Below are 14,171 nucleotides of genomic sequence, written 5' to 3' on the forward strand. Positions count from 1 at the left end.
GATGATATTGCTGTGCCTTCTGTTCAGCTCATCTCCGCCGGTGCCGCAAGATCTGAAAAGACACGCGCGTGGCCCTGCTCCATTCAGCTGACCACAACCGGAGGATTGCCGATTGCCAACAGATTCCTGCACCGGATTACTGAACTGGGCAGAAGGTTTGGCTTTCTTCTAAAGACATCCCTCTCAAGAATGAACCCAAGAAACTCACCCCTCGCTACCTGGGACCATTCGAGATTGAGAGTATTATCAACCCACGGCAGTCAGACTCAAACTGCCAAAATCTCTGCACATCCATCCTACATTCCACGTCTCCCAATTGAAACTGGTATCTTTCAGCACTTTGTGCCCTCCTGCCGAACCCCCTCCACCCGGCCGGATCATTGACGACCACCCAGTGTACACCGTCCGGCGATTACTGGATGTGCACCACCAAGGCAGTGGCCTCCAATACCTGGTCGATTGGGAGGGATACAGCCCGGAGGAATGTTCCTGGATTCCCTGCTCCTTCATCCTGGACATTTCCCTCATCCGTGATTTCCATCGTAACAATCCGGACAGGCCTGGTGGATCACCTGGAGGCTCCTGTTGGGGTTGGGGGGGGGGTGGGTATACTCCATGGTCCCGATCATTAATTCCCTATCTTGCTCCTAATTTCCTTTGATTGTGCCAGGGTTCCTACCATTAATTTCCCAATTGCTTCTAATTTTCTTTGATGACGGCACACCTGGTTTCCATCAGGACCTGCAGTATAAGAACCCCGGCATTACAGCCCCTAGTTGCCAGATCGTTGGTCTTTTTCCTGTGTGATAACTAACGTTTCCCGACCGCTTAGAACCGTTTGTTCTAAGTTTAGCTCCAGTTTCAAGGTTTACCTATGAGACTCCGTCTCTCTGAGTCAAAGCTCCATGTCAAGATCCCTCCAGTTTGTGTTTGGTGTTTACTCCCGTGTAAGCATCCAAACTCAATCTTCGTGCCCGTGTCCTGCACTTGGGTTCACTTCCTTCGCTTATTGCAACATAATAAAATGATGTTAAAATAATCTTAAGCTTCAGCCATTTATTACACCTGTAAAACTGACAAGAAATTTGCTTAAAGCAATGGTCATAATAAGGTTACTCCAGAGAGAACTTTACACTGAACAACATTATTTTTTCATGCAATAACCCCAATTTCATATAAGCAACAGCAAACACAGCATAAACTGCCCAGCAGATCTGATTTTTACCAGTTCTTATTGGTGATAATCACAATGAATGAATGAATGAATGAGCATAATAGCTCGCTTTGGTTTCCTGCCATTGTGCATGACCGTTCATTTGGAGAAGATGACACAGTTTCTAGCTACTGAAAGGACTCATGGCCAATGAACCTTACAAATAAAAGGCAATTGTGATAACAAATACTTAATGGCAGTAAACAAAAATATACATGTTTCCTAGATTCATTGGCTTCAAGAATTCTTTACACATTGTCAAGCACTCACAAGTGAGAAGTACTTCAAAAATATGAGCTATGCCCCAACACTAAATGGAAAATTCATTTAAGCTTAAAAGAACAGACTGTAAATGTCAATGACATTTTAATTATCTCACTTGATCGCCCTCAGACTTGTTTATGCAGACAATTAAGCTTTAAGCAAGCAATTATGCTAAGTGACCTTAGAACCTGCACAGATCAGCTGGTTTGGGTATTTGCAGACATTTGTAACCTCTCCCTACTTCAGTCTGAGGTTCCCATCTACTTTAAGAAGACCACTATTATCCCAGTTCCAAGAAATATAAGGTAGAGTGTCTTAATGACTATCACCTGGTGATTTTTAACATCCACCTTCATGTAATGTTTTAAGAGGCTGGTCATGTCACACATCAATACCAGCCTCCAAGACAAACTTGACCCACTGCAATTCACCTATTACTGAATCAGGTCTATGAAAGATGCCATTTCCCTGATCCTACACTCATCTCTGGAGCACCTGAACAATTCAAACACCTACAATAAATTAAACTATTGTTTATTGACTCTAGCTCTACCTTCAATACTATAATCCCAGGTAAACTCATCTCTTAGACTTAGGACTCAATGCTTCCAGCTTCAACTGGATCCTTCATTTCTTGACCAATAGACTGATAGAAAGGATTGGCAACAACTCTGCCATGATTATTCTCAACAAGGCCGTGTCCTCAGCCCCCCATTCTACTGCAACTATTTGGACAAGTTTGCAAATGACACCACTGTAATGGGCCTTATTTCAAATAACAATGAGTCAGAGTACCAAAAAGAGATAGAGCCTATTGACTTGGTGTCAAGATCTCTGAGGATATAACAACATATCGATGTAGTTATAAAGAAAGCAAGACAACGGCTATACTTTATTAGGAGTTTGAAGAGATTTGGCATGACAACAAATACACTTAAAAACTTCTATAGTTTTACCGTGGAGAGCATTCTGAGAGGCTGCATCACTGTCTGGTATGGAGGGGCTACTGCATAGAACCAAAAGAAGCTGCAGAAGGTTGTAAATCTAGTCAGCTCCCATTATTAAGGACCTCCTGCACCCAGGGCATGTCCTTTTCTCATTGTTACCATCAGGTAGGAGGTACAGTAGCCTGAAGGCACACACTCAGCAATTCGGGAAACAGCTTCTTCCCATCTGCCATCTGGTTCCTAAATGGACATTGAAGTTTTAGACACTACCTCACTTTTTTTTAAATGTACAGTTTTTCTATTTTTGCACATTTTTAAAATCTGTTCAATATACATAATTGATTTTCTTGCTTATTTATTATTACATTTTATTTTATTTATTATTTTTTTCTCTCTGCTAGATTATGTATTGCATTTAACTGTTGCTGCTAATTTAACAAATTTCACGTCACATGCTGGTGATAATAAACCTGATTCTGATTCACATCCCTCAATGTCAGCAAAACAAAAGAACTGGTCATTGACTTCAGGAAGGGGAGGGAGGGAATTGGTGCACACGTTCCTGCTTACAGTATATCAACAGTGCTGAGATTGAAAGAGTTGAAAGCTATGAGTTCCTATGAGAAAACAGCCTAACCTGATCCAACCAGATAGAAGCCAAGACCAAAAGAGCTCAACAGAGCCTCTACTTCCTTAGGAGGATAAAGAAATTTGGCATGCCCTTGTGTATCCTCACCAACTTTTATCAATGCATTAGGGAAAATACCTTATTCAGATGCTTCACAGCTAGATATGACAACTGCTTTCCCCAATAACCACAAAAATTTGAGGACATTGTAGACATAGTTCAGCACACTTGTACAGCATGAGTAATTTTGCAGTCTTGGATAAGTTCTGGCAGAGATGTTAATAACAGAAGGAGAGATAGAAATAAACACAGCCCTTAGATTTATGCAATGTGTACTTATATGAATAAATCAGCATATAATTCTTACCTGAAAGAATTATCAATTACCCTAAACACCGAAGGATGATAGGCTGATACTTTTGGCTGCAATTAAAAAAAACATTAATTGGAGCGTTGATCTTGTACTAATTTATTGAACAATGGAATAATTTTTCTAAAACAGTTGCTTTCACTAAAGTTTCCAATTTAAAACATTCCAAGGTGAAATGAATTTGACAAGCTGAAAATATGCAGGTTTTGCACGAGGCACATCCTGAATATCACTGTAGAGTTCCATAAATATTCTGTTTAATATTCTGAGTTAATAAATTCTAGCAACACTGCAAGCATATCCAAAAGTCTGAATTGAGACCTACTCTGGATATCCTTATTTTTTAACCAGTTAACCCTTAAAGCAAGCAACAATAAAAAAGATAAATGAAAATTATTCATATTTATTTAATAAACATTTAAACATGTTTTTATCTTTAAGATACTATAATATATGTACTTATTATCCTTCCAATATACATAGTTTTTGTAAATTTAACTTCTCTTATGTATATTGACTACATTAACATGAATATATACAAAACAGAATCTATAATTTTTTTTCTCCATTCAACCATATTTCATACTCTGCTGGTTTAGTTCCAATTGTGGCATTTATATCGCCAGGTTAAAATAAAGGCATTAGTTTCCACTCCAGGACTTGAAGCCATAAAGTAAAATATTGGTTCAGTGCAGTAGTTTGGAAGGGCTGCATTATCAGAAGTGATATTCCTTTCAGAATACTGTTAAAGAAATGATCACCTGTCAGTACAGATGTAACTGTTCAGATAAGAGCTTGGTATTCTGCCAACATCGTGAATCAAAATCAGATTTTAATATCACAGGCATATGTCATGAAATTTGCTGTTTTGCAGCAGCGGTAAGTACATTGCACTGCATAATAATTTAGAAAAACTATAAATTACAATAAGAAATATATATAAAAATGTAATTAAGTAGTACAAAACTGTCTAGTTATATGCCATCTGCACCACTAATTTACTGTGCCACTGTTGGAGCAGTCTGGTTATAGGCAAATTGCCTACATAATAGTTTATCTACAATTCTAATTCCCATCAGTGAACATAAAAATAAGAGCAGATCATGCAATCTCTCTTCTGCCATACCTCAGCATCACTTTATTACACCAGCTCTTAATCCCATTATTTCCTTAATAATCAAAAATCTATCAATCTTGTCTTGAACACACCCAGCAATGGTGCCTCCAAAGCCTTCCTGTGTAAAGAATCCTAAAAATTCACTGCCCTCTGAATAATAGAATATCTTTCCATTTCAGCACTTATTTTGTGTATTCTGGATATTCTATCCCTGGGGGAAAAATCATTATTGCTCTTATCCTATCAAACCCATTAGAATTTTCTTTTTCAATGAGATCAACTCTCATTCTTCTAAACTTGAGATTATCGAACCAGTTTGCTTAATCTCTGCTCCTAGGCCAACCCTAATCAAAGGATCAATCTGGTGAACCTTTGTTGTAGTACCTGCCCAATCAACAAGACCTGGTTCCCCAAATAGGAGTAGGCAATGTTGCAGATGGGGCTGTAGCACAGAACTGGGCAAATTTTCTACTGGGGAAGAAATGACAAAAATAGCAAGGTTGGAGATGGCTCGACGGCAGAGATAAAGGGAGATGGGTGAGAGAAGTGTGAGGGAGACAAAAATGGTAAAAGTAAGAGTGATCATTGCAATTGCAAAGGCTGCAGCAGGTTTAATTTGGAAGGGTATGTGCAGTACACCTTGTAGCCCAGAATCAATGCTGGTAATCACAAACCATTTCTACATAGAAAACCACACTTACCTTCCATGGCCAGGTTTGCTATTGACAATGTCAGACCAGGAAGGCAGGCATAAATTTCGCAGTCTCAACAGAACACTAGAATAAGCAACTGACCTCCCAGAAGTAGGACTTTCTCCCTGCTTCATATCCCACCTCCATTAAAATTTCTCAAATTTAACTCAAATAATAACAAGGCGGCCTACAGGGAAGAAGTCATCTCTTTGACACAGTGGTCTCAAGAAAACAACCGTTCCTTCAGTTGAAAAAACAAAGGAGCTAGTTGTGGATTACAGGAGGAATGGAGACGGGCTAACCCCTATTGACATCAATGGATCTGGGGTTAAGAGGGTAAACAGCTTCAAGTTGCTCGGCATCCACATCACCGAGGACCTCCTGTGGTCTGTAAACACTCAGCTGTGTGGTGAAAAAGACAAAATAGCACCTCTTTTACCTCAGACGGTTGAGCAAGTTTGGTAATGGGCCTCCAAATCCTAAGAACTTTCTACAAGGGCATAATTGAGAGCATTGTGACTGGCTGTATCACTGCCTGGTATGGGAACTGTACCTCCCTTAATTGCAGGATTCTCAGAGAGTGATGTGGACAGCCCAGCGCATCTGTAGTTGTGAACTTCTCATGATTCAGGACATTTACAAGGACAGGTGTGTAAAAAGGGCCTGTAGGATCATTGGGGACCCAAACCATCCCAATCACAATCTATTCCAGTTGGTACCATCCAGGAAGTGGTACCGCATCATAAAAGCCAGGACCAACAGGCTCCGGGACAGCTTCTTCCACCAGGCCATCAGACTGATGAGCTCATGCTGATTTGAATGTACTCTATATTACATTGACTGTTCTATTTATTATAAACTATTATTAATTACTATGATTGCACATTGCATATTTAGATGGAGGTGTTACGTAAACATTTTTACTCCTTACATATGTGAAGGATGTAAGAAGTAAAGTCAATTCAATTCAAATTCATCATTTCCTTCTGTACCAATTTACTGCAGCCACACATTACTTTTAGCTTGAATAGTTTTTTGATTCTGGTTCAAAGTCTAGTCATTAAGCATTTGAAAGGTCACCATCGATCTCCACACAAAACTTAATTAAAGTATAATTCGTTTTTGATACCAGGCTAAATTATGTCGTTTCACATATGAAAATACCTGCTTTAGATGGCTTTGTAAATTAAAACCTCACTGGGATTACTATAATTGTCATAATCATTGTTTTAAGTAACAATATGCAATGTATATTGATTGATGTTTCTCACCGGTATACATAGTCCATACTATTTATCCATTGGATACAGGTGAAATTCTGAGCAGTGACTGGTCATAATTACTGCAGCTGCATAGTGGGTATCTTAATTTATTCTGCTCAACGGGAGGAAAGGATTTGCATTTATAAAGCCCTGTTAAACCTCTTACAAACACTCCGGAGTATTTCAAATACAATGAGAATGGCAGTCATTTAGTGGAAAGCAACATTACGTGAACAGAATAATTGAGCTTGATGCTAAGTATGCCACATGACAGGAGCAGGGAGTCCTGCATACAGGAAACAAGGAAGTAGATGCTTGACAGAAGCTTTTGAATCCAGCAAACCATATAATTTCTGATTTTTCTGACCAATTAGTGATGTGCATCATGCGATTTCAACTCCAAGATTTAAAGACAGGCTCCCTACGTGCAATTAGTAGGAAGTTAGAGTCAGAAGCCAAAGACAAAGAAGTGGTGGAATGAAATTTGGAAGTTGTATAGCTCCACCTCGGTTCATAGATTGAACTATGGACATAAAAGTTGTAAAGGGGTGCTGTTTTCCTATAATGGGTGGAAAACGTTGGCTGAGTACAACTGAGAAGCAGCAAGAGCGCAGTCCATGAAAGAATATTTGACTTTTTCAAACATTGTTACCCCAAAAGAACTCATTCAAACTTACCTCCCACAGAGCCTTCATGCATCTCACAGGGCCTTCGCACTTTCTACAGATGCAGAGCAATAACAGCTCATCAGTGGAGATCATTTGCACTAAGAAGGTACTATCACAGGCCTTCCTTAACCAATGCAGCCGCTTAATTTCTCATATCACTATGGCAGTAGTGAGCAAGAGCAGATGTATTGTAAAGGAAAGCTTAATTGTCTCCTATGGAAGCTGTAAGATGGTTCAAGCTCTGCTGGTTAGATGGGAAATGAATTCTCTTGGAGAATGCAGATGAAAATCTGCAATGTACTACCAGGTGTTCCAAATGCACTATGGATGATCAGAGCCATTTCAAAGATCTGTGGCATGATGTAATAGCTCTTTTCAATGACGTTGTGACCACTGTCAAATGTAACAATCACTTGAGGGCATTCAGGTTCTCATAAAGGACTTGCTCTTTCTGAATATCACCATATGTAGAATGACTGACAGGAGAGTTCAACTACATCAGCCTTCTCCAATATGTAGCCAACAGAGAAATACAGCTTGGACAATAAAGGGATAATGAAGAAAAGTGATGCAAAAGAGGGGCCTTAGCTCAAACCATTTCATATTTCTCATACTTTGAATCTTCTCCTCAGTGAATATTTCTCTTGACCCAAGAGGTGCCATTGGAACTGTCTTTGGCAGCTACAGTATATGGATTCCAAAACTCAGAAGACACAGGCCCTGAAGGATCTCAATGGTAGGACAGCAATTCAAACAGTCCAATGAGCCCCAACGATTGCACAATTTAGCAATGCCAGAAGGAAGAGGATATACACATACATGGCACATACATAAGCACATAAATGGGTCACAATAGAAACATTAAGTATTTGGTACTTAGAACATAGAACATAAAAGAATACGGCACAGGAAAAGGCCCTTCGGCCCACAATGTTGTACTAAACCAAATAAATGAGTAATCAAATGGCCAACTATAAACATAAGTAACTCGGCAGATGCTTGAAATCCAAAGCAATGCATACAAAATTCTGGAGGAACTCAACAGGTCAGGCAGCATCTATGGAAATTAATAAGAAGTCAACGTTTTGGGCAAAGACCCTTCGTCAGGACCTTCTATACAGTTTTATTTTCTCATGACGCCTATAAAGATGATAAATACCCAGTGTGCTTGAGGAGATTTAAGAACAAAACAGGATAAAAACCTACTCCATTCTCCATTCAAAGAACTAGTGTGCCTTACACAAAGCAACACTGGCTCTTGCTAATTCAGCCATGGTTTTCCAAATGCTCATAAATCCCATCCCTAAAAATTCTGTCCAGTAGCTTCCCTTCCACTGACATGAGACTCACCAGTCTATAGTTTCTAAGATTATCTCTTGTTCCCTTCTTGAACAATGGAACAACATTAGCTACTGGCTAGTCCTCCTGGACCACATCTGTGGCTACAGAGGACACAAAGATATTAGTCAAGGCCCCAGCAATCTCTTCACCTGCCTCCCTCAATAATCTGCGATATATCCCATCAGGCCCTGTAGATTTATCCAATTTAATGCTTTTTGAGAAACTCAACACTACCTTTTCCTTTACTTTGAAATGCCCTAGCCTATTAATACTCTCGGCACTGAGCTTCCTATCCTCCATGTGCTTCCTCTTGGTAAATATTGATGTAAAATACTCACTAAGGACCTCACCAACATCCTTTGCATCTGATAAAACGTTTCCTCATTTATCAGTGCTATCATCTTCTTCCTACCCTGACTGACATGTGGCACTGGAAGTAATCCAGAGAGAGATTACTACCATGGAGGACCTGCTCTTCAGCATCTTTCCTAACTCCCTATACTCTCTGCACAGGATCTCCTCCCCCTTTCTACCTCTGTCATTAGTGCCAATGTGCACAACAGCATCTAGCTACTCACCCTCCCCCCGAGAGTATTTGGCAACCGCTCCAAGATGTCCTGGATCCCAGCACCTAAGAGGCAACACAGCATCTTGGACCCTGCTCTCTTTTCTCCCATGATCCACTCTCCTCTCCCATCAAGTTCCTGCTTCTACAGCCCTTTAGCTTTTCCAGTTAACACCTTCCACCTTCTTACCTCATTGCTCCTTCCTCACCCAGCGGTCATCTTCTATCTTGACCTCCTTCCCCTCCCACCACCTTATTCTGGCATCTCCCCCCTTCCTTGCCAGTCCTGAAGGGTCTCAGCCTGAAATGGCAACTGTTTATTCATTTCCATAGATGCTGCCCAACCTGTTGAGCTCCTCCAGCATTTTGGGTATGTTTACTGTAATTCAGTTTTTTTCTCTCTCTGTTATCACGTATTGTACTGCTTCTGCAAAGTTAACAAATGTCTTGACATATGCCAGTAATATGAAACCTGATTCTGAGTCCCCAGTCACCATAACTCCATTTGACTTCACTCTTCTCTGCTGAGCCTCAGAGCCAGCCACAGTGCCACTGGCCTGGCTGCTGCTGTTGTGGTCTGATGGGTCATCCCCTCCTCAGCAGCATCCAAAGAGGGCATGCTTGTTGCTGAGGGGAATGGCCAAAGGGGAACCCTACACTGACTGCTACTTCACTTGGTGGTCACCCATCTACTATCTGAAGTGTGCACTCTGTGTGTGACCACCTCAGTTAGTCTGATCTACGAGGTTTGCAGCCTCCAGGATGGTCCTGAGAACATCGAGCTCCAGCTTCAGTTCCCTGACTTGATCAATCAGGGTCTGAAGAGCAGTGCCCTTCCTGCAGATGTAGTCATCAGGGAGACTCTCAAGTACCCTGAAATCCCACATCTCACAGGAGCATTCCATTGCCTTAACCACACTGCCTACACTACACTAAGGACTAAGAACTTATAGACAATAAAACAAAGCTTACCTATGTCTTCTCTCTGAAATCTTTGGCTCCAATTTCTCATGTCCAAATTTCACAATCAGAACAAATGTTAACAAATACACCCTCAACACCATTAGTGAGCTGTTCTCACCAAAGTATGACCACTCTAACACCGGTCCACTCCAACAACTGTTGCTCCCACATTGGCCGCTTACACCTCTCTACTTTTTATTGGTTCAAATAAAACTCACTCAAATGGCTCCCTGCAACAATGCCGCTCTCTCTTGCTAATTCAACAACGAGACTTGTTCTTTTTAAATAGCATCCACCCTGCATCAATGCCAGTCTCTTTCTAACTAATTCAGAAAATGATATGATACTTGAATCATATATGCGACAGTGAAGATGGTATCAGTGAAGCACAGCAACGTTCTGCAGGCAGTGTACAATACTTCTAAGTATACCTCTTTTGAATTACCCTCATTGCAATCTGCAGCACGTACTTTTAAATCAACTTAACAATATACAGATTTCATGATCTTATTAAGGACTTATCAGACTTAACTTTCAAGTAAGCAGGTACGACACCTTTAAGCAGACAAAGTTTCATCACCACAGCTGGAAGCAAGGTGGGGTGGGGAGCGTGTTACTCCAAGCCAGGCTGAAACACAGACGAATGAGGCCCCTCTACTCAGCATCTCGTTAGCAAAAGTCTAGTCACTGGAGAACAAAATTGAGGACCTGAGGGCAAGATTGCTGTATTGGAGAAAAATGAGAAATTGTTGTGCGCTATGTTTGAACGAGACATGGCTTGCTTCCAAAATGTCAAATACAGCAATCAGACACGAAGGTTTCTCGATTCATAGAGTGGACCGAACTGCTGATTCAGGAAAGGCAAAAGGTGGAGGTGTCAGTTTTATGCTAAACTCTTGGTGGTGCTCCGATGTGGTGGTTTTGTCGAACTTGTGTTCCCCTGACTTTGAAAACCTAACAGTGAAACGCTGTCCATTCTATTTACCTAGGGAGTTCTCATACATAATTCTGACCGCAGTTTACATATCACCCAGTGGACGACTATAATCAAGCGCTTGAGATTCTGCATAATGCCACCTCCAGACAAGAAACAGTCCATCCCACAACTGAGCGTACTTCAAATCATAATCGGCGACTTCAGTCAGGCTTGTTTGAAAACCCTTCCCTAATTACCATCAGCATATAACCTGTAGCACCAGAACCTCAACACACTAGACCAATGTAATACTAAGATAAGGAATGCCTACCGTTCCATGACCAGACTGCATTTCAGTAAATCTGATCACTTGACTGTCCATCTCCTACCTACATAGAGGCAGAGGCTAAAAAGCAAAGCTCCAGAGATTAGAACAGCAAAGAGGTGGTTGCAAGAGACAAAGGACAGTCTATGGCAAACACGAGGAAATCTGCAGATGCTGGAAATTCAAGCAACACACAAAATGCTGGAAGAACGCAGCAGGCCAGGCAACATCTATAGGAAGAAGCACTGATGACGTTTCAGTCCGAGACCCTTCGTCAGGACTAACTGAAAGGAAAGATAGTAAGAGATTTGAAAGTAGGAGGAGGAGGAGGAAATGCAAAATGATAGGAGAAGACTGGAGGGGGTGGGATGAAGCTAAAAGCTGGAAAGGTGACCGTCTGGGTAGCCTCCAACCTGATGGCATGAACATTGACTTCTCTAACTTCTGTTAATGCCCCTCCTCCCCTTTTTTTTCTCTCTCTCTCTCTCTCTGCCCATCACTCTGCCTGTTCTCCATCTCCCTTTGGTGCTCCCCTTCCCCTTTCTTTCTCTCTAGGCCTCCCATCCCATGATCCTTTCCCTTCTCCAGCTCTGTATCCCTTTTGCCAATCACCTTTCCAGCTCTTAGCTTCACCCCACCCCCTCCTACTTTCAAATCTCTTACTATCTTTCCTTTCAGTTAGTCCTGGTGAAGGGTCTCGGTATGAAACGTCAACAGTGTTTCGTCTTATAGATGCTGCCTGGCCTGCTGCGTTCCACCAGCATTTTGTGTGTGGACAGTGTATGGGATTGTTTTGAATTAGTGGACTAGGTCATGTTTTAGGATTTATCTGTGAATCTGAATGAATACACCACTGTTGTCACAAACTTTATTAAAACACTTAATAGATGAGTGTGTCCCCACAAAATCATTTAGTGTCTACTCCGGCCAGAAGCCCTGGATGAACGATGATATTGTATCTGCAATCTTCTGAGGGCCAGATCAGAGGCATTCCAGTTTGGTGACAAAGAAAATTACAAGAGGTCCTGGTACGCTCTCCGGAAAGCCATCTCACAGACAACGCAGCAATTCTGGACCAAACCTGAATCAACGAAGGTTGCTCAACAATTGTGGCAGGGTTTGAATATTGTCAACTCTTCTAAAGTTAGATCAAGCAACATAGGCAACAAGACCCAGATGACCACAATGCCTTCTATGCTCGCTTTGACCATCAAAACATGGAGGAACTATCACAAACTCCCACAGCCCCCGATGATCTTGTGAGTTCAGACTCTGAGACTAACATGAGAGCAGCCTTCAGGAGGGTGAGCCCACAGAAAGCATCTAGCCCAGATGGAATACTAGGCCAGGTACTAAAGATCTGTGCTGATCAACTAGCTGGAATCTTCACTGAGATCTTTAACCTCTCGCTTTGGCAGTCAGAGGTACCCACCTGCTTCAAGCAGGCTTCAATTATGCCTAAGAAGAATGCGGTAACCTACTTCAATGACTATCATCCAGTAGCACTTACATCCACCTTAATGAAGTGCTTTGAGAGGTTGGTGACGAACCATATCAACTCCTGCCTGAGAAGTGATTTGCATCCGCTCCACTTTGTCTACCAAAGCATCAGGTCTGCAGCAGATGCCATCTCATTGGCTCTTTACTCAACCTTGGAACATCTGGACAGTAAAGAGGCATACATCAAGATAGTCATTATCAAATACCATCATCCCCTCAAAACTAATCAGCATGCTTCAAGACCTTGCCCTCAATACCTCCTTGTGCAATTGGATCCTTGATTTCCTGACTTAAGTTTGGATTGGCAACAACATCTCCTCAATGATCTCCATCCACCCATGTGCACCACAAGTCTGTGTGCTTAGCCCCCTGCTCTGCTCTCTTTACACTTTTGACTGTGCGCAGCTATGCAGAGCTCCAATGCCATATTCAAGTTTACTGACGACACCACTGTCATAGCAAAATCAAAGGTAGTGACAAATTGAAATATTCCCACAACCTATGGACTCACTTAAGGACTCTTCATCTCATATTCTCAATATTTGTTGCATAGTTATTATTCTTATTTCTTTGTTTTTGTATTCGCACAGTTTGTTGTCCTTCGCTCACTGGTTGAACACCCAAGTTCTTTCATCGGTTCTATTATGGCTGCTATTTTATTATGGATTTATTGCGTATGTCCACAAAAAATGAATCTCATGGATGTATATACGACATCCACATGCTTTGATAATAAAATTACTTTGAAAACTTGAACTTTGAACTTTCTTTCCCGCCATGTTCCTATTTTGTCTAGTGGTTTCTCATCGGCAAATAATATTATCAATATAACCAAGACACATGATGCTGGAGGAACTCAGCAGAACAGGCAGCGTCTATGGAAAAGAGTACAGTCTATCTTTCAAGCCGAGACCCTTCAGCAGGACTGGAGAAAAAAAGGTAAGTGTCAGAGTTAGAAGCTGGGGCAACGGGAGGTAGAAACACAAGATGCAAGGTGAAATTGGGAGGGGGGGGGTTGAAGTAAAGAGCTGGGAAGTCAATTGGCGAAGGGCTGGAGAAGGGGGAATCTAACTGGAGAAGACAGAAGGCAATGGAAGAAAGAAAAACGGGGAGGAAAACCAGATGGAGGCTATGGGCAGGCAAGGAGATAAGGTGAGAGAGAGGAAAAGGGGATGGGGAATAGAGAAGGGGCGGCATTACCAGAAGCATCAATTCATCAGTTTCTCTAACTTAGGTAATCACCCCCGCCCCACTTCTCTGGTTCTCCTCCCCTTTTTTTGTTTTCATGACCTTCTATTTGCTCCTATTAGGTTCCCCCTTCTGGAGGGGTTTTGGAGAATCAAGAGATATTCCACTATCACAAATTATCTCTGACCTTTTGTTGCAACTGCTATTGTCAC

General features: G+C 41.5%; 1 protein-coding gene across 3 annotated transcripts in view; it reads right to left on the reverse strand.

Moving 5' to 3' along the window:
• fancc (FA complementation group C) overlaps nt 1–14,171 on the reverse strand; it is a 180,359-nt gene that overhangs the window by 43,093 nt on the left and 123,095 nt on the right. For all 3 annotated transcript variants that reach the window (XM_073071347.1, XM_073071337.1, XM_073071329.1), the window contains exon 9: nt 3,420–3,475. In XM_073071347.1, the coding sequence (XP_072927448.1) occupies nt 3,420–3,475 (56 nt within the window). The remainder of the gene's footprint in view (nt 1–3,419; nt 3,476–14,171) is intronic.

Source organism: Hemitrygon akajei, chromosome 2 (assembly GCF_048418815.1).
Source record: "Hemitrygon akajei chromosome 2, sHemAka1.3, whole genome shotgun sequence".
NCBI classification, from domain to species: domain Eukaryota; kingdom Metazoa; phylum Chordata; class Chondrichthyes; order Myliobatiformes; family Dasyatidae; genus Hemitrygon; species Hemitrygon akajei.